This window comes from Prionailurus bengalensis, chromosome C1 (assembly GCF_016509475.1).
Source record: "Prionailurus bengalensis isolate Pbe53 chromosome C1, Fcat_Pben_1.1_paternal_pri, whole genome shotgun sequence".
Lineage (NCBI taxonomy): Eukaryota > Metazoa > Chordata > Mammalia > Carnivora > Felidae > Prionailurus > Prionailurus bengalensis.
In genome coordinates this window covers 19,190,391-19,213,681 of record NC_057345.1, presented here as the reverse complement: position 1 = coordinate 19,213,681, position 23,291 = coordinate 19,190,391, and the positions used below count along the sequence as shown (strand labels likewise).

Genomic DNA, 23,291 nt, shown 5'->3' with positions numbered 1-23,291 from the left:
ATCCAGGCGCCCCTGTTTTGCTTTTTAAAAAAAGTGGACACAGGTGGGTCGCCAGAGTCACACTTTCTTGATGCCTGTCTAAAGTGAAGTGATTTCCTGGGTTCAGGGAGGGACTTAGTCACAAAACTCCAGGGTCCCTGCCATGGGGACTGCTCACCCAGAGCTCTGACTACTGCTTATGAAGATGCAGGAGGCATCTGCGTCCCCAGGACAAAGAAAAGCCCTGCCCACTTTGCCAGGGCACCTGTGGATCCCACTCATTGTCATAGTGACCTTGGGAGATAGAGGTTCCTCTCTGTTTGACAGAAGAGGGCCTGGAGAGGTGAGGTGACCTGCCCAGGCTCTCAGAGTGGGGACTTAAAGGCGGGTGACTTGGCCCAGGGCTCCAACACCCCAGGGGCTACTCAAGTTTATTAATCTCCACACCCAACATGGGGCTTGAACTCACGACCCCGAGATCAAGACCACATGCTCTTCTGACGGAGCCAGCCAGGCATCCTGGGGCTACTCAAGTAGCCAGAAGGAAGTGACTGAGCGTGCGGCAGGGCTTAGAATTATCCTGTGAGGTCAGCTGTGTGGACAAGCTGCCAAGCGGAGGGAGAGCTCTCCCTTCACCCCTGCCTGGACGCCTTGCTCTGCATAATGCCTCAAGGTTCTAGGCCTCCCCGCGGGGGAGGCAGGTGACGTCACTGGGGAGAGTGGGATCATGGGGTGCCCATCCGGCTGCTCCTTATCTTCTAGGCCTTGAAAGTCATGCCCGCAGATCGGTCCTGGCCATTAGTACCCCGGCCCCACATGACTCATTTGTAGCATTTTATTTTTTTAAAAAAAAATTTTTTTTTTCAACGTTTATTTATTTTTGGGACAGAGAGAGACAGAGCATGAACAGGGGAGGGGCAGAGAGAGAGGGAGACACAGAATCGGAAACAGGTTCCAGGCTCTGAACCATCAGCCCAGAGCCCGACGCGGGGCTCGAACTCACGGGCCGCGAGATCGTGACCTGGCTGAAGTCGGACGCTCAACCGACTGCGCCACCCAGGTGCCCCTGTAGCATTTTATACAACTTGCAGTCATGTTACTTACCTGTCAGTTTATTGCCCGGTCCTTGACCGTTCGCTCCCTGAGGACAGAACTTAGGACTGTTTCACTTATGGCTGTGTCCTTGGTGTCCAGCCCAGTGTCTGGTCCCCTACGGGCACTCACCATGTATCTGCTGAACGAGAGCAGATGAACACATAACTGGGGGTGGGAGGGGAGTGTAAGAGGGGCTGGGCTCACCCCTCTGCCTCTACTGGCTGTAGGACTTCAGGCAAGTTGCCGGCCCTCTCTGGGCCTCTTCCAAGCTTTGACCTAAGTATAAACATCCAACTCCATTTAAAGGATTGGCTTCACCCTTCCTGAATTTTTAAGACCGAGTTAAGGAAAGGCAATAGAAGTCTTTACTAAATTGCACGTTAAATCAACTGCTGGTTATTTTTTCTGATAGCATTGCAATGGTTTTCCCAAGAGTCACTGATGTGCAATGAACCCAATCGTATTTCTTATTCAATAAACTCTTTTATTGTAAGTTTACAGATTTTTCCATTACAATAATGAAAATAGCACTAGTGATTCGTTAACATTTAGGCCCAAATCAAAAGGCAGCGCCTCCTCAAATTATAAGGTAAATGCCACATAGTTGAACGTATCGTACATGTTGGGCAAAAGGCATTTAAAATATAGAAAACAGGGTCAAGGTTTGTGTCTGCAAACACTTTAAGGTTTAGTTCATCAAGACGATACTGCGTGTGAAAGCACATGATTTTGAAAGCATATAATTTGTGATAAAACACAACTGCAGAGAAAAGGCAAAATCAAGCAAAACAAATTAAAAAAAACCCTCCCCACATGAATGGAAGTGACCCAAATACATGGCGACAATAGGCAGACCTCCAGTCATTGGGCCCTGGGATGGCAAGTGAGTGGGTTTCATAGAAATTCTCCATAGGAAGGAAAGGCTGGGCCTGGTGCGACATTTGCTGCGTCTCCAAGTCCTGTCTCCTCACAGAGGAAAGGAAGTTGCTGGTCCGACACCTGTGCCCTGGGTCTGCCCAGAATGGGGCCTACGTTCCCAATCCCTTTGAGAACAGTCCCAAGTCCTGAAAAGGCAAGGCGACCCTCCGGGCCCCGGGAGCGGCAGGGAGGTGGGGTCAGAGTTGGCCCCCGCCCCTGCCGGGGCTGTCCGAGTGGTTCACGGGGAGGGGGTGGGCCTCCGTGTTGAACACCCAGTCTTCCAGGGAGAGCACATCGTCTTCAGAGAACAGAAGATAGAGATACCTGCGCCCCGGGGGGCCGGGAGGGAAGCAAAACACAGCCGGTCAGCGCTTTGGGGAACAGGCCCCCCTGCTGGGAACAAATCTCAGAGGCCACTGCGACGATGGGCCTGTGGCTAAGGGTGCAGGGAGGTCTGAGATCCCAAATCCACTAGGAGGGCTGGTCCCAGGGAAGGAGCTGTGGATCCCAAGGAGGGCACCGAGACTTGGGGCGGTCCCACCTGGTTGAATGCTGGCTCGCCCCTGCCCTCGCTCTGTTTAACTCATACCCATCCGGCTTCACCCAGGTTCTTCCCCACTTGTATGAGGACTCTATGTGAGAAGCCTGCTAGGACCGCTTAAGGTCTAGAGTCTTCTTCCGTTTCACGGTGGCCTGAGTACTGCACCAGTCCAAACTCTTAGGCTGCTCCCTGATGTGCCGTTCTGGTGGCAGAACAGACCATTCTAATCCATTTCAGAGAGTTGAGCACAAGGGGGATGCTTTGGGGAACATCGAGGACTTCCACCCCAAGAAAGCGAGGGGCCGGCGCAGCAGCAAAACTGCACAGGGAAGTTTCGCAGCAGTGACCCCCATCACTGTCATTCTCCCCATTTTACAGAAGAGGACGTAGTTTCAGAGAACTAAGTAACCCAAGGAGACTAGTTAAAGGAGTTAACTTACCGCACGGCTAACACTTAGGGGGTGGAGTCCCGCCCGGGCCTGGCCAGAGGCGCACCCTGGGGGTGTGACCCGGAGAGCCCAGCGCCCCCCTTCCCCGCCCCACCAGCCCCTCTTGGGCCCCCCTGTGATGGCAGAACCTGACTGTTGGTGAAGGGAGGGACTGCTGACCCCATCCCTCGCCCACCCCCGCCCTTCAACCCTAGGAAAGCCCAGTTTCCTCTGGCAAGAACACCGGCCGGGCCCCAACTCACTTTAGTGTCTCCGCTAGAAAGAAGGTCTGCTGTTTGTTGTCGTGGCTGGGAATGCTACTGTACACGTCTTGGATCCCGGAGAAACCGGCTTCTGTTCGACAGTATTTCTCCAGGGCCTGAGGAGAAGGGAGGCAGCTTTGGGGGCCGGGAGGAGGGGAGAGGAGAGGCCCCTGCCCAGTTCTCGTGCCCGCCCAGTTCATGGATGGGGCACCGACCCACTTGGCTAGGGGCTGCTGGCATTTGTGGAAGCACAAGGCCGAATGGCTTGTTCAGGGCTCAGCTGACCTGCTGCCAGGCTGGTGGGGACACACCCTGGGCCCACCGCTGAGCACTCTGTCCCAACAGACTGCTTGCTCGAGCTTTGCTCTGGGTCTGAACTCGGGGCATGTTCTCTTGGCCCTCCAGGGGATAGGCTGGTCCAACAGACTCACCCACAGAGGAAGGCAGTGGAGGGCCGGGATGTGGGGACGGGACTCGGCACACCCCAGGGAACTCCCTGTGCAGATGTGGTCCCTGTTCCACCGGTGGGTGGGCCATGGGCTGACTGGTTTTTTTTTTTTTTTTTTTTAATAAATGCAATTTTTACCCACAGAGGGGTCTGTGGGCTGGGCTCAGGAGCACAAAACACTTGACTTTTACTGGTCAAGAACCAGGGCCTTCAGGGAAACAGGGGGTTTCTGGCCAATGAACCATGTCAGTGAACCTGAGTGTGCCCTCGTGCCCTGCCCAAGTCTAAGCTCTGGGTGTGGCTCTCCCTAGGACAGCCTGTGCCTCAGACCTGTGGGCCCTAGGAGAAGTTGGGAAGAGGGGGGCACAGAGAAGGCTTAGCATCCATCAAGAGACATCCTTCTGGACTCCCCATACCTGCCTTTGGCTCTACCCCAGAGAAGGGCATGAGGTTTCCTGCCAGGTAGTTGGGGACAAGAGGGCGGGTGGAGGAGACATGGGCGGTGGGGAGCAGAGCCCAGAGAAAGGTAGGGGCTGCCCAGGGCTGGGCTGGCTCTGGGCAGAGCAGGGAGGTGATCTGCTGGCTTGGCAGCCGATTCCTGCTTGACAGGAGAAATCTAAAGCCATCTGCTCAGGCTTCAAGGTCAGAGAGCAGTGACCCTATGCGCTCTGGGCCCCTCTGGCTGCTGCCCTGCCTTTGGCCCTCTTAAGTTTGCTGGTCCCAGAGTCCAGGCCTCAAAGGCTGTGGGCACTCGTTTCTCGGCCTGCTTCTGCCCAGCTGGGGACACTTAGCTGTGCAACCTCACCTTGACCCTTTGCATTCAGAACCTCGGCCGGATGTCAGCCTGGTCTGACCCTCTTCTCAAAGTCTGTGCTAGGGTGTTTTGGACCCTGGTTGAATTCTCAGGGCACCTGTCACCCAGTCCCCCCTCCCCCAACCAGCCCACTCACCGTCACCACTTCCCAGCCCCACTCCCTGTAGATGGGGTCGTGGGTCTGTCGCCACAGGTACATGTAACTCTCCACCACCTCAGGCCGCAGGATGTAGTAGCTCTCGCTCAGCTGCGTGGCCACTGCCTCTCTGCCGGAGTTAAACCAGAAGGCCTCGGGCCCCAGTTTGGTATCTGTGCGGATGAGCAACCAGAGGGTCTAGGTCAGACCTCCCACCTCCTACTTTTCAGGACCTGGCTGCCCCAGGAGAGAGCTCAGTGGCCTGGAAGCAGTGGCAGGGGGAGGGCTGGTGATGGACTGATACCGGCTGGGCCCTGCCTATACCGCCAGCCAGAGCTGAGCCTGGCAAACGCACAGCTTCCCTCTTGGCCTAGGTTGGCCACAGCAAGACCCTTGAGGCCTCGAACATTTTGCAGTTTTAGAATCTGAGAGTCCAAATGAACTATCTAGCAGTTGGGGGAGACAAAGGTTTGGGCGATGTTCCCCAGCTGTGTATTTTGAGATGTTAGCTCTGCAAGATGTGAACCGGAGCTCAGCCAAGAAAGGATTTCAGGTTTAAATACATTTAAGGAACAGTGGGTCAGATAAAGTGAAAGAGTCTCCCGTCTGCAGGACTTATCAGATCCTTTAACATGCTGATATGCAGTGATGCTTCTCCACACACCCCTTTCTTAGGGCACCTCTATTTCACACCTCCCAGAACCAGCCTTCCAGAGCTGACAGGCTGGGATAATGCCGAGGTGGAGACGGGGGAAGGGGGGGGGGGGGACTGCCCAGAGGCACATACTCAGGCAGAGGCAGCTAGATAAAGAGGGCCTGATGAATTCTGAGTTTCATTTTGTTATCATTGTTTGGCTTGTTTGTTTTTGGACAATTTGGTGCTGTCCCTGTTTTCTGGAGGACCATAATTATAACCACAACTACAGTCACCACCTATGATTTCAAGGGCTGTGCTGGGTGCTTTCCATACATTATTTCAATCCTTAAAAAATGGTTTTCTTTGCTAAGGTAGATGTTATTGTCCCTCTCCCAGGCACATGGAAACTGAGGGTCAGAGAGGCTAAGTAATTTGTCCAAGGTAACACAGGGAGCTGTGACTGAGCTGGGATGTGACCCTCGATCTGTCTCATGCCCTTTCCCTGGACTGTGCTCTCTTTTCCTCCTGGCTCTGAGACTCTAGGCCTCCTTCCTTTAACACCTGTACATCACATCTGGGTCAGCGGAGTGCCCAGCTCTGGTCCTCAGGTGTCCCCTTCCTTCTTCCATTGGGTCAGGACCCTGAGAGGCCCTGGGTTGTTTTTCCTCAAGAGACGACTGGAGCTTTGCAGGACATCCTAACTCTCCCATGGAAGGCTTCACGGAAACGGGACCCCCCCAGACCCTGGCCCCTTCGACTGCTCAAATGCTACAGCTGCTCTTGACCATCAGCACACAGTCATTCTGCCAAGCGGCTAATGGGGTGAGGGCAGGAGCGACCGTCGTGGTCGTCCGTGGACAAGCGGGCTGGCTGGAACAGCATGCTCTATTAAGTGCATGTCTTTTATGGTCTGGGCTGATTGTCCCAGACAAACAGCGAGCTTTTTATTATTCCTGAGATTTCCCGTTTGTTTATGGTCCTGGCTCTTTGAATGAAATTGCAGACCCGTTGTAAGGACCCACTGCAAATCACTGGCTTCATGAAAACAGCTCCCGGAGATCTGGACTCAACTGGAGGGGTCAAGGACACATGTCAGGCTAATAAACTCCTCCGTGCTGTGGCTGAAGGCGGCTGGCAATGTGCTCGCGATGGGACCCTCTACCTCACCCTGGGAGACCTCTGTTATTGTTTCCATTGAGCAGGTGGGAAAATAGAGCAGCACTGGAGCCACGAATATTTATGGCAAATCTCAGGTCCTCTCCTCCAACCAAGCCTGGGATTAAGTTCAGGGCAGTGGGCACCTCTCAGGGCCCTGGAGGAGGGATTTTTCTGAGGGGCACTAGAGAGGCAGCACATAAGAAGGAGCCGGGCATCAGAAGACCTGGGTTCTAGCCCCGGCTTAGCTACTCACACGCAGGGTGACTTTGGTGAAGTCGCTTCCCCACTTTGGGCTGACTCAGTTTCCCCAGGTGTAAAACAGGGAGTTGGGTTCATGTTCTCTAAAGTGACTTCTGATTCTAGCATTTGACAATTCTGCGTGGAGTGTTGGGGGGGGGGACGGTCAAGGAGCTCTCAAGCTTTCCGGTGATCTGGGAACAAAGAGGGTCATAAACAGGGTGGTGCCAGGGGCGGTAAGATCCCCTAAATGGAGGGGTGGTGGGGAGGAAAAAGAGAGGTACATTCAGGGGTAAGGGTCCAGGGAGAAGGAAATCTCTAGGCTCAGGGAGCCTGGAGGACCTTCTGCTCTGTGCCCCTTGGCCAAGTCTTCTCTGGGCCTCAGCATATCTGTGTTGTGAGGTTTGGCCATGACGTGGAACAATCCTTGGCCAGGTGCTCGATACATCACCCCTATTTTCCTTTGAACTTCGGGTACCATCTCAGTGCACAGACAGCACGTCCCTCGTACAAATTCTATGTAACTTCCAAGGGGAAACTGTGTTCCCTTCACTCACTGTCGCTCCGCTGGCTTGTCTAGTTCTTCCTCGTGTCTAGCCTCAGTCTCTCCTGCTGCCCTTCCCCTCGCACGGTTACCTGAGCGGGCGTACGATTCGTGGCACGTCTTGGTGATCTGGGCTGCGAGCTCTCGGTAGCGGGCCCTCTTTTCTTCCTTGGCATCCTCAGCGCCGAGGGCGATCATGCCCCCGGAGAAACAGGCCAGGTGCCCCATCTTGTGGTCCAGAATCCCCCCTCGCCACTCGGCAATGTAGGTCAGCCCCCCAGGAGAGACATTCAGCAGGTGGGTCTCTATTGCCTGGGAGCAAGGTGGGAGTTGGGCAGGGGGAAGGGGCATGGGGGGCGGGACAGAGAAGGGAGGGGGAGAGGACGGAAAAATGAACATTTTGCAGACAGCAGTGAACGCAGCTCTGCTGGGCCCTCCATCCCAGGCAAAGGAGGCCCTTGACCTTGGCTGGTGGTGGTCCCTGATGGGGCCAGTGGCACCTTCTGCCACTCGCCTGGCTGAAGCCTGGTGCCTGCGGGGGCTTGCACACGAGGCAGCTCCCTAGGGTGAGTCTCTCATTTAGACTTAAAAAAAAAATATTACTTTTAGGTGATCTCTGCATCCAACGTGGGGCTTGAACTCATGACCCGGAGATCAAGAGTTGCATGTTCTACCAACTGAGCCAGCCAGGTGCCCCTCTTATGTAGACTTTTAAATCTTCTGTGCACAAAGATCTTTTAAAAAATCTTTAAAAATTCTTATCCATCCTCGACTGTATTCTCTGTTAGGGAGTCTTAACCTGAAGCCCAGCTGGCCTGTAGGTGGGCTCCAGGGGGTCCAGAAGGCCCGTCAAATTGTGTGTGACACTTTTGTGTGCGTGCATTTTCATGGGAAGAGGGTCTAGATATTTTATCTGAGTCTTAAAAAGGACCCACAGAAAGTTAAGAGCTTCTCTCTACAAGCCCTTATCACACACCTTCTCATTTAATGCCCACGACGAGCCAGGCACATGGCTGCAGTGCCCTCTACAGACAAAGGGGTTTAGTGGCTTGTCCCAGGTCCCAGCCACACCAGGATTAAGCCAAGGACCAGACGCCCAGACCGCTCTTCCTCTACCTGATGGCCACTCCTTCTGGTAAAGACTCCCGGGAGGTTGGAGGGTGTGGGTGTCAGGCCGTTGTACCCCTCATTCCCTGCCGTTACTCCCTGGGAGCCCAGGAGTCAGAGGTAATGGCAGTGCCCGTGGGTCCTAGTCCAGGGCTAGGCCTCTGGGGCCCTGGCCAGACCTCTTCCTGCATTCTTGCCCCTCTAATATATTCTCCGGGGGTCTCTGCTCTCTGTAAATAATGCACCAGTTTAACCTGATGCCACAGACATGGCTCCTAGAAGCAGATTCCTTGGGTTCAAATGCCACCTCCGTCAGTTCCAAGCTGTGTGACACTGGGCAGGTTCTATGTGCTCTCCGAGTGCCTCGATCTCCAAGTGTATGAAATGGGGAGATGACCATAAACCACCTCATAGGGTTGTGAGGACCGGGTGACATGTATGTGCAGCCCTCAGCATACTTCCTGGCGCAGTGAGAGTCCTCAGTGCCCGTGGGCTGTTCCAGCTCCTCTCCAGCCCGCCCCACCCTCCCCCAGCCTCTTTTCATTCCCACCCTCTCCTCCCATCCAGTATTCGAGTGTAGCCTCCTTGGGGCCAGCAGCGGTTCGGGCAGGGTATATAGCCCCTGAAGACACGCAGCCTGGGCCCTGCCTGGGGTGGAGGTGGGGGCTCACCTGCTAGTCAGAGACTTCCCCACAAAATCAAATACACGCATGAATTAGGATTTGTGGTCGGCATTTTACAAGAAACATGCTCCACCCCAACTGCGCCACTCCGGCTTGTCTCTGGGCATCCTCCACGATGCGCTTCGCTGGAGACGGCGCCCTGGCCCAAACCCCGGCTGTCCCGGTCCGCTCTTCCCCTGTCGCCTTTCTACGTGGTGCCGTCCCCACTTTGTGCGTCCGTATCTGTGTGTGTGTGTGTGTGTGTCTGTGGCACGTCTGTCTCTCTCTCGGGACTCTGAGGGCTGCGTGAGAGCAGAAGCCGCCACCACCAACCTCCGGCCAGGGGCTGACATACAGAAGGCACTCCAACACCTTGGCTCTTGGATCGGTTTGTTTCTTTTCCTGCTCCTGCAAGGTCCCGGCTGGGGGGCTGGCTGCAGGACCCTCACTGAATAGCAGATGGGGAGGCTCTGATGACGTGACGTGCCCAGGGCACCTGTGCCACGTGGGGAGGAGCACTGAGGGGGGGCGCCTGGGGAGCCGCTCACTACTGGGTTGGGTCTGCTCTGGGCTGGGCCCTGGCTCCTGGGTAGAGTTGGGTCCAGGCGGGTGTGGAGGAGGGGTGGCAGGCTAACCCAGGCTGCAGAAATCTGGTTCAGTTACCCACTGTCGACACTTGGGGGAGAACACAGACATCTGGGGGCGATCCCAGGAAGCCTCAACCGCAGTGCAAAAACTGCCCCTTCCAGACTGACTCCCGTGGGTTATTTCCATTCTGGGTTAATGCCAGGCTAAGTAATTGTGGTAGAGACGAAATGACAGACCAGTCTCTCTGTGAGGACACTACTGAGACAAGCAGATAGGTGCAGAGATTAAAAATCAAGGCTTTCTAAAACCCTAAGCCAAACACGAGACAACACAGGCTGCCAACTGACTGGTTAGGCTTCAATCATAGCAGGAGACAGAGCAGAGCCGAGCGGGATACAGAGGCCTGGGCTGGAATCCCAGCTCTGCAATTTGAGAATTGGGTGATTCTGGGCAAATTTATTTCACGTTTCTGAAGATTCCTTCTCCTCATTTGTAAACTGGGAATAATTCCTGGGATGGCTGTGAGGAAGCCTCTGCTTCCTTTGGCCCTCCTGGAGGGGACCCCATCTGTACATTCCCGAGAGGGACTTCAGACAAGCCAGGCTCCTTTGTGGTTGGCAGGAGCACTCTATCTGGAGTCAGTGTTTGCACCCTGGCTTTGACACTGGCTGCTGTGTGACCTCGGGCCTTTCTGAGCCTCAGTTTCTCGTCTGTAAAATGGGGTTAAATAAGACAAGGCAGTCACTGCACCTGCCTGGAGGAGGCCACAGTGACAGATACTCTCCCTGTCCTTCTTTTCACTCCTCCTCTCCTCCTGGGACCCTCCGGGGGTGTGCCCAGTCTGCGTGTCTGAATCGTCCACACCCGCCTGTGCCGGACATTGTTCTAACTTATACACTGGAAACCCACCCCCCCTACCCCGCCCCGCCCCCTGCCCCAGGCAGCTTTCAAGGCTGTTTCCTGGGCCTCAGCCCAGAGGTTCTGATGTACCTTGCCAGGGTGCAGCCTGAGCAATGGGATTTTATAGCTCCCCTGGTGATTTTTAACGTGTGGACAAGGTTGAGAACTACCAGAATATTCTTCAAAGCCCCAAACTTGCCGGAGGCCCAGTCTTTACCCAGGGTCAGAGATACTCCAGGCTCTTCACTAGGGATATCAAATTCAGGGAGCAAAGCCAAGTTCTCTCCTGTTCAATCAAGTGCTTTCCATAAAGCTCCCGTTTGCTTAAATAATTCATGACCATTTCTTCCCTTGAAGCCTCAACTACAGTGTGCCCTGAGGGCAGGGAACCAGGCTGTTCACTAACTTCATGTTTACCCTGCAAGGAATGACAGAAATGTAGAAAGGCCTTTCCAGGCAGCATCTCCTGTGCAGGCTGAACACAGATCCTCAGATAGGAGACACTGGCTGTGGTCTAAGCTCCGCTGGAGCTGAATCTGGGGCTGAGACTCAGACTGAGATGGGACTGCAGTCCCAGTAGCTGCTTCATGACCAAGGTCTTGGTGCTGGGGAGCTGGGCGGGAAAAACTCCTCACCAAGCCCACAGTTTAAAAGGTCCATGGCTGTGGAGGCCTGTTTCAATGCACTTCCTTTAAGCACTACTGTTTCTGGTCAGACTCATGCAATCACAGGGTAGTTAGAGATCACTCATCCATCTGTCCAACTGTTCATACCCATTCATCCACTATATCCACTCACCCATCCATCCTTCCACCTGCCTATCTACCCATTCACCCACCTATCCATCCTTCCACCCACACATCCACCCATCCCTCCCTCCATCCATCCACCCACCCACTGATCCACCCATTCACTCGTCTGTCCGTCCGTCCATCCATCCATCCATCCATCCATCCCTTCAGCAATCATATGTTCATTTGTTCACAAAACAGTTATTGTGTGCTTGTTATGTACCGGGCACTGTTTTAGGAGTGAGGCAGACACAGTGAACGACTAGACAAGATCTTCGCTCCTTGATAGCTCACATTCTATTTGGGGAAGACAATGAATGAGTAAACAAATATGGGCACATGATGATTTTCAGTGCCCATGAAAGCAAAGAAGAGAGTAAGTCTGGGGTTTGTGACAGAGAGAGGTGGCAAAAGGCCAATTCCTAGTGGTATTTGAGTTGACCAATAAATGGGCCACAGCCACTTGAATGATATTCCACATAGAGACAACAGCAAATACAAAAGCCCCAAGGTGGGATTGAGTCTGGTGTGTCTGCAGGAGGCTGGGGACCACACCTGACAGCAAAGGGGAAGGAGTTCAAGGTGACTGGTAGGTCTAAATCAGGTGGGCAAAGGTGAGGAGTCTAGTTTATTCCAAATGTGAAGGAGCCAGTTCTCCTGGCTGCTGTGTGGAGAGCCGACTTAGAAGGGCAGAAGAGCAAGAAGTCTAGCTGAGGAGACATAAGACCTCAGACCAACACGGCAGCAGAGTAAATCCGACTTGCTCAACTCACTTTATGAGGAAACCGAGGCCTGGAGTCTACCCAGGGCCTTTTCCTTACTTGGGCTCAGAAGCACCAATTGATGGGCCAACGGGAGTCTATAACCTCCTTTCCAATAGCGCCGGCTAACCAACTCCCTCTTCCATCCTGAGGTGTCCCCCTCCTTGCAGTCACCACCCCCGCCTACCGTCTCTTGTCCAGTTCACACCCTACAGCCAGACCAGCGGTGGTGAGGGGCCATGGGGGAAACACTGGGGCTGGCTGAGAAGATCCGGCTTTAGCTCCGGCTCGGCCAGCGCTGTGCTGTGTGCCTTTGAGCAGTGCCTTCCCCTCTCTGGGCCTTGATTTCCAGCCACATAGAGAGAAGGAGCAGAACTGGATGCTCCACTGAGGGAGGCCCCTCCCCATTTGGACACGCTAATTACATCACCTCTGCTCCACCAGGAAGAGGGCTGAGGGTCTTGCTTTGGCAGCCTCTTTTGGGGGCTCCCGGGCCACCACCTGACTATGCTGTGGGCTCTGACACATTGACTGAAGCTCACACACCACGGTTTCTGAAGCAGACTGACTGCCACTTCCTGTGAGGCCTTGGACAAATGACTCTCCCTCCTTGAGCCTGGGTTTTGCATCTGTAACACGAGGATGCTAACATGGCCCTAATTTCAAGGTGTTCGAGAAGAGTCACAAACTGGGTGTGCAAAGCAACCGGCTGGGGAGGAGACTGTCTTGTTCTTCTGGCTAGCACACCACGGTGGGGGTGGGGGTGGTGAGCGGGCCCCCTGCACTTAGGGGCCTGTGCCAGACCCGGTGGTGAAGGACCAACCACCGGTGAAGAATCCGGCACCTGTCTTACCTCCAAGGCTTCATAGTACATATCTTTAGCCTCCACATCTGTCTTGGCCGACATCAACCAGGATTTGATCAAATATTCATAAAAACTGTCCCCGAGTCCTCCAACCGAGACGTGGTCTGTGAGGGGAAAGAGGACAGGAACATTATTTTTAAAGTATTAAAAAAAATTATTTTTGATGTTTATTATTTTTGAGAGAGAGAGAGAGAGAGACAGAGCATGAGCAGGGGAGGGGCAGAGAGAGAGAGGGAGACACAGAATCCGAAGCAGGCTCCAGGCTCTGAGCTGTCGGCACAGAGCCCGGCGCGGGGCTCGAACTCACAGACCGTGAGATTATGACCTGAGCCGGACGCTCAGGTCAGGACCGGACACTCAACCGACTGAGCCACCCAGGTGCCCGAGGGAACATTATTTTTAACTGCTGAGGCCACCAGGCAGGTCTCACCGAGAGACTCATTGGGTGGCGAGTCTCACGCGCTGGCCTCTGTGGTCCCCCCCAGTGCTGGGTGCTGATGGGGAGCAAGTGTTTGATCAGCAGCCTCTGAGCCCTGAGAGGACAGGGGCAGAAAGGAAGGCACAGACTGTGACTCGAGGAACCAGGGCCACCTTGAGCACGATCATGTGGCATGCAAGTGCACAGGCTCACCCGGGTATATAAATCATGTCGCTTTAGCAGACTGAGGATGGCAGGGCCTCTGGTTATTAACTGTAAATGAGTTGCATTTCTTTAAAAAGATAATCTGGTGGCAGGGAGTTCAGAGATTTTTATTACCCGGTGACAAACATGGTAATTAATGCTGGGCAGGTTCATAAAAGGCCATGGAAAGGAGGAACGGGAGCCTTAATTTAGTCGCAGTACAGAACCACTTGGAAAAAACCAAGCTTAAATGGAGCAGGTTAGGATAAATGGAGTTTCCAAGGAGCAGGGGGAGGGAAGAATTGGGTTTTGAAGAGCCCCTCTTTGCCCTGGGTGGCATCAGCCTGGAGTTGGCCACAGAGCAGGACCGTGAGGCTGTGGCTGAATGAGGAGGTGACTCCGCTCAGGGCTGTCCCGGGAGAAAGACGGGTCAACCGTGAGCGCTTAACCCGAGTGGCAAGACAAGGAAATCACTTCGCTCACATGCTTTAAAAATTAACAACAGGGAAACAGAAAGGCATTTAATAGAGAAACAAAGAGGAAACTCCAGTTCCCTGTTAAGATTCATTTAAGCAGAAAAAGAGAAGGAAAATAGGGGGGACAGATTCAGGCAGGAAAGGGGCGATGGGGAAGTTATTTCCAGCTCCTCTGGACAAAGCAGGGACAGGAAGACAGAAGGGTGGGGAAGTGGGGGGCGGGGAGAGAAAAAGAAACAGAAAATCTGTCAAAAGCTACCATTTCTCCAGGGTCTACTGTGGGCCAGGAACTTTACTGCATTGTCTGTAACAACCTCCCAAGAAGCCTGTAGGTAAGCGTTGTCAACCCCTTTCCCAGATGGGAAAACTGTGAGTGGGTCTACATAGTGACTCCAAGGCCACCAAGGTGGCAGAGCCCTCACTTTCTGCAGCCTGACAGTCAACCAGAGGATGAAAATAAAGGTGCCTGGCGTCAGAAAGGACAGCGTGGAGAGAGAGGGACCAAAAGTCAGAGGGTAAAGACAGGTGGGGACCAGGCAAGTGGGCTGAGAGGGGAACCCACAGCAAACCAGCCCTTCTGGCTCCTTCCGGGCCCCATAAACAAATCATGGCCCAGCAGGGGCTCAGCAAAAACCGGAACAGATCAGAGAAATCCTGTGCCTTGGGGAGCCACGGGAGGGGTGAGTGTGGGCTGAACCTTGCTCTCTGAAGGGGGACTCAGCAGCACACCCCCCATCCCCCACTGCTACATGAGGACGCGGCTCAGGACGCAGCACAAAGGGAGGTGTGGGGCATGCCAGGCCCGGCATGGCCATGGCATGTCCATGGCTGGAGCAGGTCCGTGCCGAGCAGGGGGCTGAGGAAGGCCGGAAGTTAAATCGGGTCCGCCTCCACTCAGGGCCCTCCCACAGCTCACAGCCCACAGAAGAGGCACACGGGCACACAGCCGAGGGCACTGTCACCGCCAGGCTCACCTGGGCCTGCATCCCGTCACCGTTTTCTCCACCACCCGACACTCCTAGCCCCTTGCCTCCCCACACTCACTCTCACCTGTGGTGACCCCTCTGCCAGAAACACCCTTTCCCCCCCCTTGCCCGGCTAACACTTCCTCCCTGCTACACCCCAGCTCGGGCATCCCCTCCTCAGAAAGGCTTTTCTGTGTCCTCATAAACCTGCTCACAGTCCTTCCCTGCAGGGTGACCATGAGAAGTGAGATAACGCACACGCAAATCCGGCCCTCACGTGGCAAGCACTCAGTGGTAGCAGGTCCTACTCTTACTGGGGGGGGTCCTTGCCGCTGGCTGCCCCCAAAGCTGTGGTGTAAGTATCTGCTTATGGGTCCACCTCCCCCACCAGGCTGTGGGCTCTTTATGGGGAGGAACCGCATAGGACTCTCATTTTATGCCCAGCGCCTGTATGGCACCCAGTGGATGTCCAGGAAGTCCTGAACGAAAGAAAATAAGGTAGGTTTGAGCTGTGTTGGGAAGGGCTTCGAACGCCAAGCCAAAGAGTTTGGACTTCATCATGCGATTGCAGCGTGTGTATGACGCGGTCGAGGGCGTCTTCTGGCAGAGGTACGTGCAGGAGACGGGAGCCAGGCCCCCAGGAGTGCCATGGGAGTTTGGGACAGGACACCCTCTCGGGGACACGCGCAGAGCTTCTCAGGGGCCTCTACCAAAGTGAACAATTGTCATTTGGCACACAGAGCGCCCAGGGGTGGGAATCAGAAGGCGAAGATCTGCCATTAGCTCAGGGCAAGCCATCTTCCCCGCTGGGCCTCAATCTTTTGATCAATAAAATACAAAACAGGAGCATGCGTTGGTGTGCATGAGCCTGAACAGAGATGGGCTTTGCTGCTTCCTGATCGTGTCATCACACTTGGCAGGGGGAGGTCGCCACCCTACACTGGCTCTCAGGAAAGTACCGTGAACCTGGGGGAGGCTGCCAAACTGGGGCCAGTGGGCAGCTCACGCTACGTACCCACTGGGGAGAATCTAGATTTGCCACACCTTCTCATCGAGGAAGGTGTGGGATTCAGGCAGTGGACCAGACAAGCCACTCCAGGGGCCAAGCTGAAGGGCGGGCAGCTCTCTGAGCTCTGAGTGGCTCTGTGAGGCTCGGTCTCGTCTGTGCTTGGTACCAGCAGGAGGCTGGTGAACTTGTCTTGGCTGTGAAGTCCCGGTGGCAGGAGGGTCTTGGCCTCCCCTGTTACCCTGCAGCTCAGTTTCCAGCGGGAGCAGCGGGGGCCTGGGACCCCGACGCAGACCTAGCTCCTTCTCTCCAAGCTGCAATTGCTGTGGTTGCAAACGCGCTTTGAATCCAGAGGATTCAAGGAAGGAAAAGAAGGCGAACACACTTAGCTTATGCAAGTTGGGAATGTTCTCATCTGTTGGGAAAATACACAATTACCAAAAAGTCTCAGCAGAAACCACAGAAAACCCGAGATGAGTCCAGGTGCCAAACCCACGGGAGGAGGAAGGCAGGCGCCCGGGTGAGCAGGGCTTGATAGCCTTCCCTCTGTTCTCTAGCAGGCCTCAGATTCATATTTTATTCTATTAATTTTTTTCATGTTTATTTATTTTTGAGAGACAGAGCATGAGCAGGGGAGGGGCAGAGAGAGAGGGAGACACAGAATCTGAAGCAGGCTCCAGGCTCTGAGCTGTCGGCACAGAGCCTGACGCGGGGCTCGAACTCATGAACTGCAAGATCATGACCTGAGCCAAAGTCGGACGCTTAACCGACTGAGCCACCCAGGCGCCCCTGATTCATATTTTATTAATATGAAACAATTTTCCGTACGTGACCGACTTTGCTCAGTCTTGTGACCCCTGGCGCAGCCTGAAAAGAAAGTTATGTTTCTCAGCGGGGTGGGTGGGGGGCTCCCTGTAATTTGCCAAGGTAGCTGTTGGGACTGGGAAGCCACGCCCCTCTCCCTCTCTTTATGGCTTTTGCTGGAGCGGCTAAGGCCAGCAGGGGGGCAGTTTATCTCTTTACCCAGTCGGGCCTTGCAATTAAAAGCAGTAACAGTTATTGAACTGTCTCTTCCCGTGGCCATAATCTGTAATTCAAACCTTCATTTTCTCCCTGCACTTTTGGATTTGGCGGTGTGTTTTGGTTGAAAATACTTTGCATTTCTGTAAGTGGCTTTTGCAGGAGGCCACTTGGGAGTGAGGTCATCATCAGGGAAAATTCCTGGGTCAAATTTTCTGGGCCTTCTGGACCTGTAATCACAGAGACTCAGGGGTGGAAGAACGATGCCTCTGCAGCTTTTCCGTGGTGTCCCCGCCGGCTGGCCAGCCCTCCGGGCCCTGACCGTATACTTTTACTGATGGGTATTCATCACCTTTTAGAACAACACATACCACCTTTGGAAGATGAACTGAAATCTGTTCCCTGCCCCTTCTGACCGTTACTCCCACACCCCTCCATGGTGCACAAAGAACATAACTCTAGCTCTCCTCCCATGTGTAGGAGAGGAAACCAAGGCTCAGAGAGATAAAGTGAATTCCCCACAGCCGTGCAGTAATTAGACTCATGTCTACTTTGCCCCCGAGCCCTTGCTGGTGTCATAACAACTGGAGCTGGAGGCAGGGAAAGGGAAACGGGTCTTTGAGCAGAAATGGCGGAGGTGAGGGTCGGGGTGCTCTGGGAAGCCCCTAGAAGCAGGGCCCAAGGAACCTGCCGCCCCCAATTCGTGCTATGGCCTCATAATCAAGGCCTCTTGACAAGGGAACAATCCCAGGGTCCTGGGAGACTTTTCAACACTCTCCAGCCTGCACATGCCCCCCCCCCCCCACAAACCCCATTCCGTTTCAGTGGGTGGAGCTGGGGGCTGAAAATGAGGCTCCGTGGGCGACCCACACGTGTCTGGTTGAGGAACAAGCCTCTGAGTAGAGAACAGCAGGAAATCCCAGGACCAATTCTTGTAGGTGTAAGATACAGAGGTGAATGCATGATCTTTGTACTGCTGTATAGTTAGTCCACTTAAGAATTAAAAAAAAAAAAAAAAAAGATTAGAGTTGGAGGTGGGGCACCAGATCAAAGGGGCTGGGAGAGGATGTATGGTCTTTCTTGCGGCCACTTCTGGAGTAGATGGGTCTATGTGGAACACTCCCACAAGTTTGGGGGATGACGAGGGAGGCTTCAGCAGCATCCTGAGAGACGGAGGCTGGAGACAGCGAGCGTGTGGGGGACGCACAGGGCAGGCCTCACTAGGTGGCGGCCATCACACCCCTCACAAGAGCAATGACAACAGTGAAGCCTCCCCACAGTGCCTGGCAGGACAGGTCGTGTCTGGGAGCACAGAGCAAAAGCCTCGCTGGCATTCGGCTCTGATGAATGTGTCCCTCATCACTCGGCCCAGGTGCCTTGCACCAGATGCTGGCGGCAATCAGTTGAAGGCGGTGTGTGCGTGGGGGGGGGGGGGGGCAGGTAGTGGCATCTCTGTACTCACGTTGCATCCAGTTTCCGCTCACTGGGCTGAGGAAGTTGGGGTAGAGGCCGAAGGGCTTGTCAATCTTCCTGAGGACCTTCCGGATGTTCCTGACCTACCAAGATACAAACGCCAGACGCCCCTTCACTTTCTGGAAGGAGCCAGTGACTTTCAGCCGATGAGGACGGAGACAGCTTGTTTGGATCCACAGAGGAAACTGCTCCGAGGAGGCAGGAGGGAGAGCTTCGTAACCAACAGCAGGCCGCGGCCCGGAGGTGGCAAGACGGGGCACGGCAGGAGACGGCCACTGTGGGGTCTGGCCGCTGCCTCTGCACGGACCACTCTGCCTGGGGCCCTGCTAGGCCCCCACGCCCCCCTCACTTCGCCCCTTCCTCACTGTGCATCACTCTGGGGGATGCGCCTTTTCTGAAGGGGGGGTGGTTCCTATAAGTGATAGCAGCTCATGTGTAAGTGCTAGTAGGTAAAACTGCCTTTTTCGTGGGTCAGAAATGGTCAGACACTGGCTCTTTCATATGGTTCAGCCTAGGAATATGTTATTTTCTCTGACACCACAGGAACCATTCCAGAGGAAGGGCCTGGGCCCCTCAACACCCCCCTGCCCTACGAGGCATCTCAGGGTTTTCACGACAACACTACAACAGCTGGTAACATTCCTCAGTCCTTCCGAGCCAGGCCCATTATAAACACATTACCTCCAACCCTGAGAATAACCTTTGTGGTATTATCTCTGTTTAACAGATGACAAACCTGGGCCTCAGAGTTTCGGCGACTTGCCCGTGGCCACTCAGCTCATCAAGTGGCGGAGCCAGGACACGAGTCACGTCTTGGCCGACCACACAGAGTCGCCCCTGTGTCCAACACGGATCACGGCAGGGACCGTGCAGCGCGTATAGCAGAAGCTGCCCCAGCTGGAGTGAGAAGAGGCACGATTTGCCACCTTCGGGGCTACAAAGGGCGAGAAGCAGGAAGGCTTCATTCATCCCTTGGGGTCTGCTCTCTGGCAGCACAGGAAATCCTTCCAGCACAGAATCCAGCAGAACAGAAAGGCCCTCAGGGACGGTACTATATCATGCTCACAGATTTATCTACAAGACGAGGAGCAGGGAGAGCAGCAGCCTTTTAGCTGTCAGACCTTTCTTTCCAGGGGACAGCACTTTGCTCTACCACATGACATTTCATATCCATTTATGTTAGCGGAGTCCATTATGGGGGACAGGGATGTGCTTGTACCTGAGTTATTCTCGACTGTCCTGGTGGTGAGCAGTGAAGCAGGCTAAATTAGCTCCCCTGGAGGGTGCGGGTGCTTCTAGAATTTGGGCCAATTTGTTGACTGCCAATAATCGCCTCTGTGGGAGGCATGATTGGGGGATGAAAATAGCCAGAGAATGTAAATGTAGAGAGAGACAGAGAGACAAGCAGATGGACTTGAGGGGGGAAAGCCTGAAGCCTGCTATACTAATCTGGTCTTGAAAGAACGTGGGCTTCAGAGTCAGGAAGTCCTGGGCTTGAATCCTGGCTTTCTCACTTTCCAGCTGGATGACCCAGGACAAGTGACTTAACCTCTGAGTCTCAGTTTCCTCCTCTATAAAAAGGGGACAACAAGGGGACTCACCTCAGGGTTTGGAGGGGTGATTAGGGATACTATAAGGCACCCAGCACATAGGAGGTGCTCAGGCAGTGGTAGCTAGTGTGTCCAGACTAGCCAGGGACTAGAGCGAGCTCCCTGTCCCTCTCCATCGTAAGCCAGTCACAACCTTCCCGGAGGAATTTGGCTCCATGGCAAAGGAAACACGGAGGCTGGGGGAGGCAGGGCTTGGAGGTAGGGAAGAAAGGATAGGAAAATAAGACTGATCAGGAAGTGGGATTCCACTTACTCCATGAACTTTCGAGGTGGGGTCCCAGGGTGGCAGAGTCCTCCCAATACAAGGGAAAAGCTTCTGAAGTGCAGGTCTGACATGACAGGCCATTTACGGGGGGCGGGTAGTGAGCCCCAACACAGAGGAAGTGATCAAGGGGCTGAAAAGCTCTTGAGCTCCCCGAGAATGCTCAGAGGGATTCCCACACTGAAAAAGCGCTTCTCCTACACCTGGCGTCAAAAGACACATGGGTGCTTATTGAAAATGCAGATTCCCGGCCTGAGGGGAATCCCAGAGATGTGTTTCCTCACAGGAGTGCAGGGTGATGCTCTGAGGCTGGATGGTGGACTCGAGACTGGGAGCCACCGGGTGGGGGCGTGAATCTTTGCTCTCCCCGTGCTCCTAGGACTCCAAGAGGCTAATATTCAGAGCAGGGAAGGCTTTGGGGGTGGGGGCCTCCAAAGGGTTCTCCTTGGAGGCGGGGCCTCATCTCCCTGGGCGGGACTCAGGAAGGGACAATTGCCTTGGGGCCCGACCGCCATCTGAGGGTGGCCATCTGAGGGTGGTATGTATACGCTTCCCCTCCTCCGGTTTGGGGTCAGACCCGGCGAGACACCTGCGGGTGGTGGGACTGCCACGGGCTGTAACGTGGAGGAACTGCGTCTTCCGGAGGGCTTCGCGGAGGGGCAGGAGCGGACAGCTGTCAGACTGGATGATAGCCTGGATGCTATAGCTCTCAGCACCCCCGTGGCCTCAGCCAGCCTGGCACCAGCGAGGGAGAACAGACGTGCGCCTCAGCTGCGGAGTGAGACCGCTTTGCCAGCCTGCTGACAGCATGAGCTAGGCGGGCATCTGGAAGGGAAAGGCAGGCAGATCTCGCACGAAAAAGTTAACTGTCTCTGGAAAGGGGACTCTTGCAGCCGGTGGCCAATTCCTGCCAAGGCGAGCTGGTGCCTGGATTTCCGTTGCCGAACTTTCCCTGGGTCCGACGGCACCAGTGAAAACCTTCCGGCAGCCTCACCTCTTCCCTGCCCTGGCAGGGCCCTGATTACTCCCTGTGCTCACCTTCCGTGCCACCTGGCTTTGGGCACACGCACGGCTTCCACGAGCAGCCACGGGCCGTCTCAGCGGTAGCTGGTCGCCTTCCAGGTCCCCACCGGCCACCCTGCTCATCGCTGACCCACTTTCCTGTGGCGCTCCCGGTATGGAGAACAGGGAGGAGCTGGGAGAAGACTTGCCTTTTCTGCGAACACCTGGTTGCCAGAGAGCTCGGTGAGGTGTAAGAACTCCAAGTGCAAGGACCCGAACTCCGCCAGGATGCTGCTGCTCCCTGCCATGGCCCAGCCCCAGCTCCTGTTGGAGCTGCTGTGAAAAGACAGAAGCACCTGTCACCCCACTGTCTGTGAGGCTGGCTCCCATGCTGGGAGTGACAGGGATTGCTTAGTGGGGGATCCATCGATCACCCACTAGCGTCAGGCCATCTGCTCTCGGATGCTCCTCCCCGGGGGTCAGTATTGCCAATGGCCCCATTTTGTGGATGAGGACACTGAGGCCAGCGAACTGACCTGCTGCAGGTGATTTGAAGCCAGACCCGTCTGCCTGCACGACTCTTTGTTTCCATCGTCAAGCAGCCCCTGAGAGGCCTCTGGGCCCAAGGACGGCAGCAGAGCTGTCTCGGTGGCCAAGACCTGGCCCCCAAGTCATGCCCAATTTACAGGTGAGATCGATCACAAAGACCCCACAGAACACGTTCTGTCCTCTGAAGGCAAGCCAACCGCTTCACAGTCAGTGGTGTTGCCTGTGGAGAGTACATGGCTGTGGCTGGGTCACAATGGGGGCAGATGAAAAGCAGGAACCCCTCCTGGCCCTTTCCCCCTCTCTCCCCACACTGTCAGTGCTGCCCAAGGGCACACAATGGCCCCTGCCTGGAATTCTGTGGAACCCATACCCATCAGGCAGGTGTCTCTGGCGTGCCCACACGCCTCGAGCTGCTGGATCCCGAGGTTAGGAACAAAAGACACAGGGGCTCTCGGAGCAAAGGTTTCCTCAGCTGTTGATCAGGCATGTCTCACGAACGTCTTAGAGAGATCCTAGCCTGGCCCTGTGACCTCGCTGGAGAAGGCTGTCGACTAACCGTTTCCAGGACCTGGGTGCTTCTAAGGAGGAACCGTGCAGAGTCTCAGGTAACCCTCCCATCTGCCCCTTTCACAGATGAGGACAACAAGGCCTGGGATGGTGATGTCACCCATTCTCGATCACAGTTAGGTGGAGCACCCGGGGCCCAAGGCTGGCCTGACGACAGAGCTCGTCCCAACCATCGTGTGGGCTGTCTCTCTTTAAATTATATGATAGTAAGTAAGGCTGCTGCCTTCCCAGGTGCTTTCACTTAAATCTCCCTGGCACCTGTAGCCAGGGGGCCAGGGTCAAGTTTGTTAGCTGAGCGGCTTTGGGCAAATCATCCCCTCCTTATGCACCTTAGTTCCTGCATCATCAAGCTGGGCAAGAGTAATTGGTCCCGGTCTCTGTTTCTAGGTCTTTTGTGGGGTGAAGGGGAGGAGAAAAGTGCAGGGTGGGAGTGGCCTTGGGCAAGCTGCTGCTTCTCCCTGTGCCTCAGTTTCCTCATAATGTATCATGATGATCTTTCCTGTGGGACAGAGCAGCGTGGAGTGAGTGCCCCCTATTTGTAGGGGCTACAAGGTACAGGCTGAGGGGGGCTGGCTCTGCCCTGGCCTCCGAAGCCCCTCTGCTTCCTTGCTGGGATAGCTGTGCCTCCCCAAGAACTGGGCTCTGTCTCTCTGTCTCCCCAGGACAGGACCTAGGGAGGCAGGCGTGGGAGAAGATGGGTTTAGGAGATCATGGTTTGCCATCTGAGGGACACTCCTTTTCCTGGGGTGGGCTGGGGCTTTTCTGAGGCAGCCCCTCTCCTCTCTAAACTCCATTATCCAGCCTGGATATAGTTTCTGAAGTCAAATTCATCAGTCTCAACTTCCAGAAACAAAGGGAGGACTCCAG

At 54.8% G+C, this 23,291-nt stretch overlaps 1 protein-coding gene across 1 annotated transcript in view; it reads right to left on the bottom strand.

Moving 5' to 3' along the window:
* Positions 1–1,537: 1,537 nt before the first annotated feature.
* The window catches only part of MAN1C1 (mannosidase alpha class 1C member 1), a 141,260-nt gene continuing 119,506 nt past the window's right edge, over positions 1,538–23,291 (bottom strand). The window contains 7 exon segments of the mRNA XM_043574097.1: positions 1,538–2,316; positions 3,225–3,340; positions 4,623–4,795; positions 7,291–7,510; positions 12,861–12,976; positions 18,424–18,517; positions 21,518–21,641. Coding sequence (XP_043430032.1) covers positions 2,190–2,316; positions 3,225–3,340; positions 4,623–4,795; positions 7,291–7,510; positions 12,861–12,976; positions 18,424–18,517; positions 21,518–21,641 — 970 coding nt within the window. The 3' untranslated portion in view covers positions 1,538–2,189.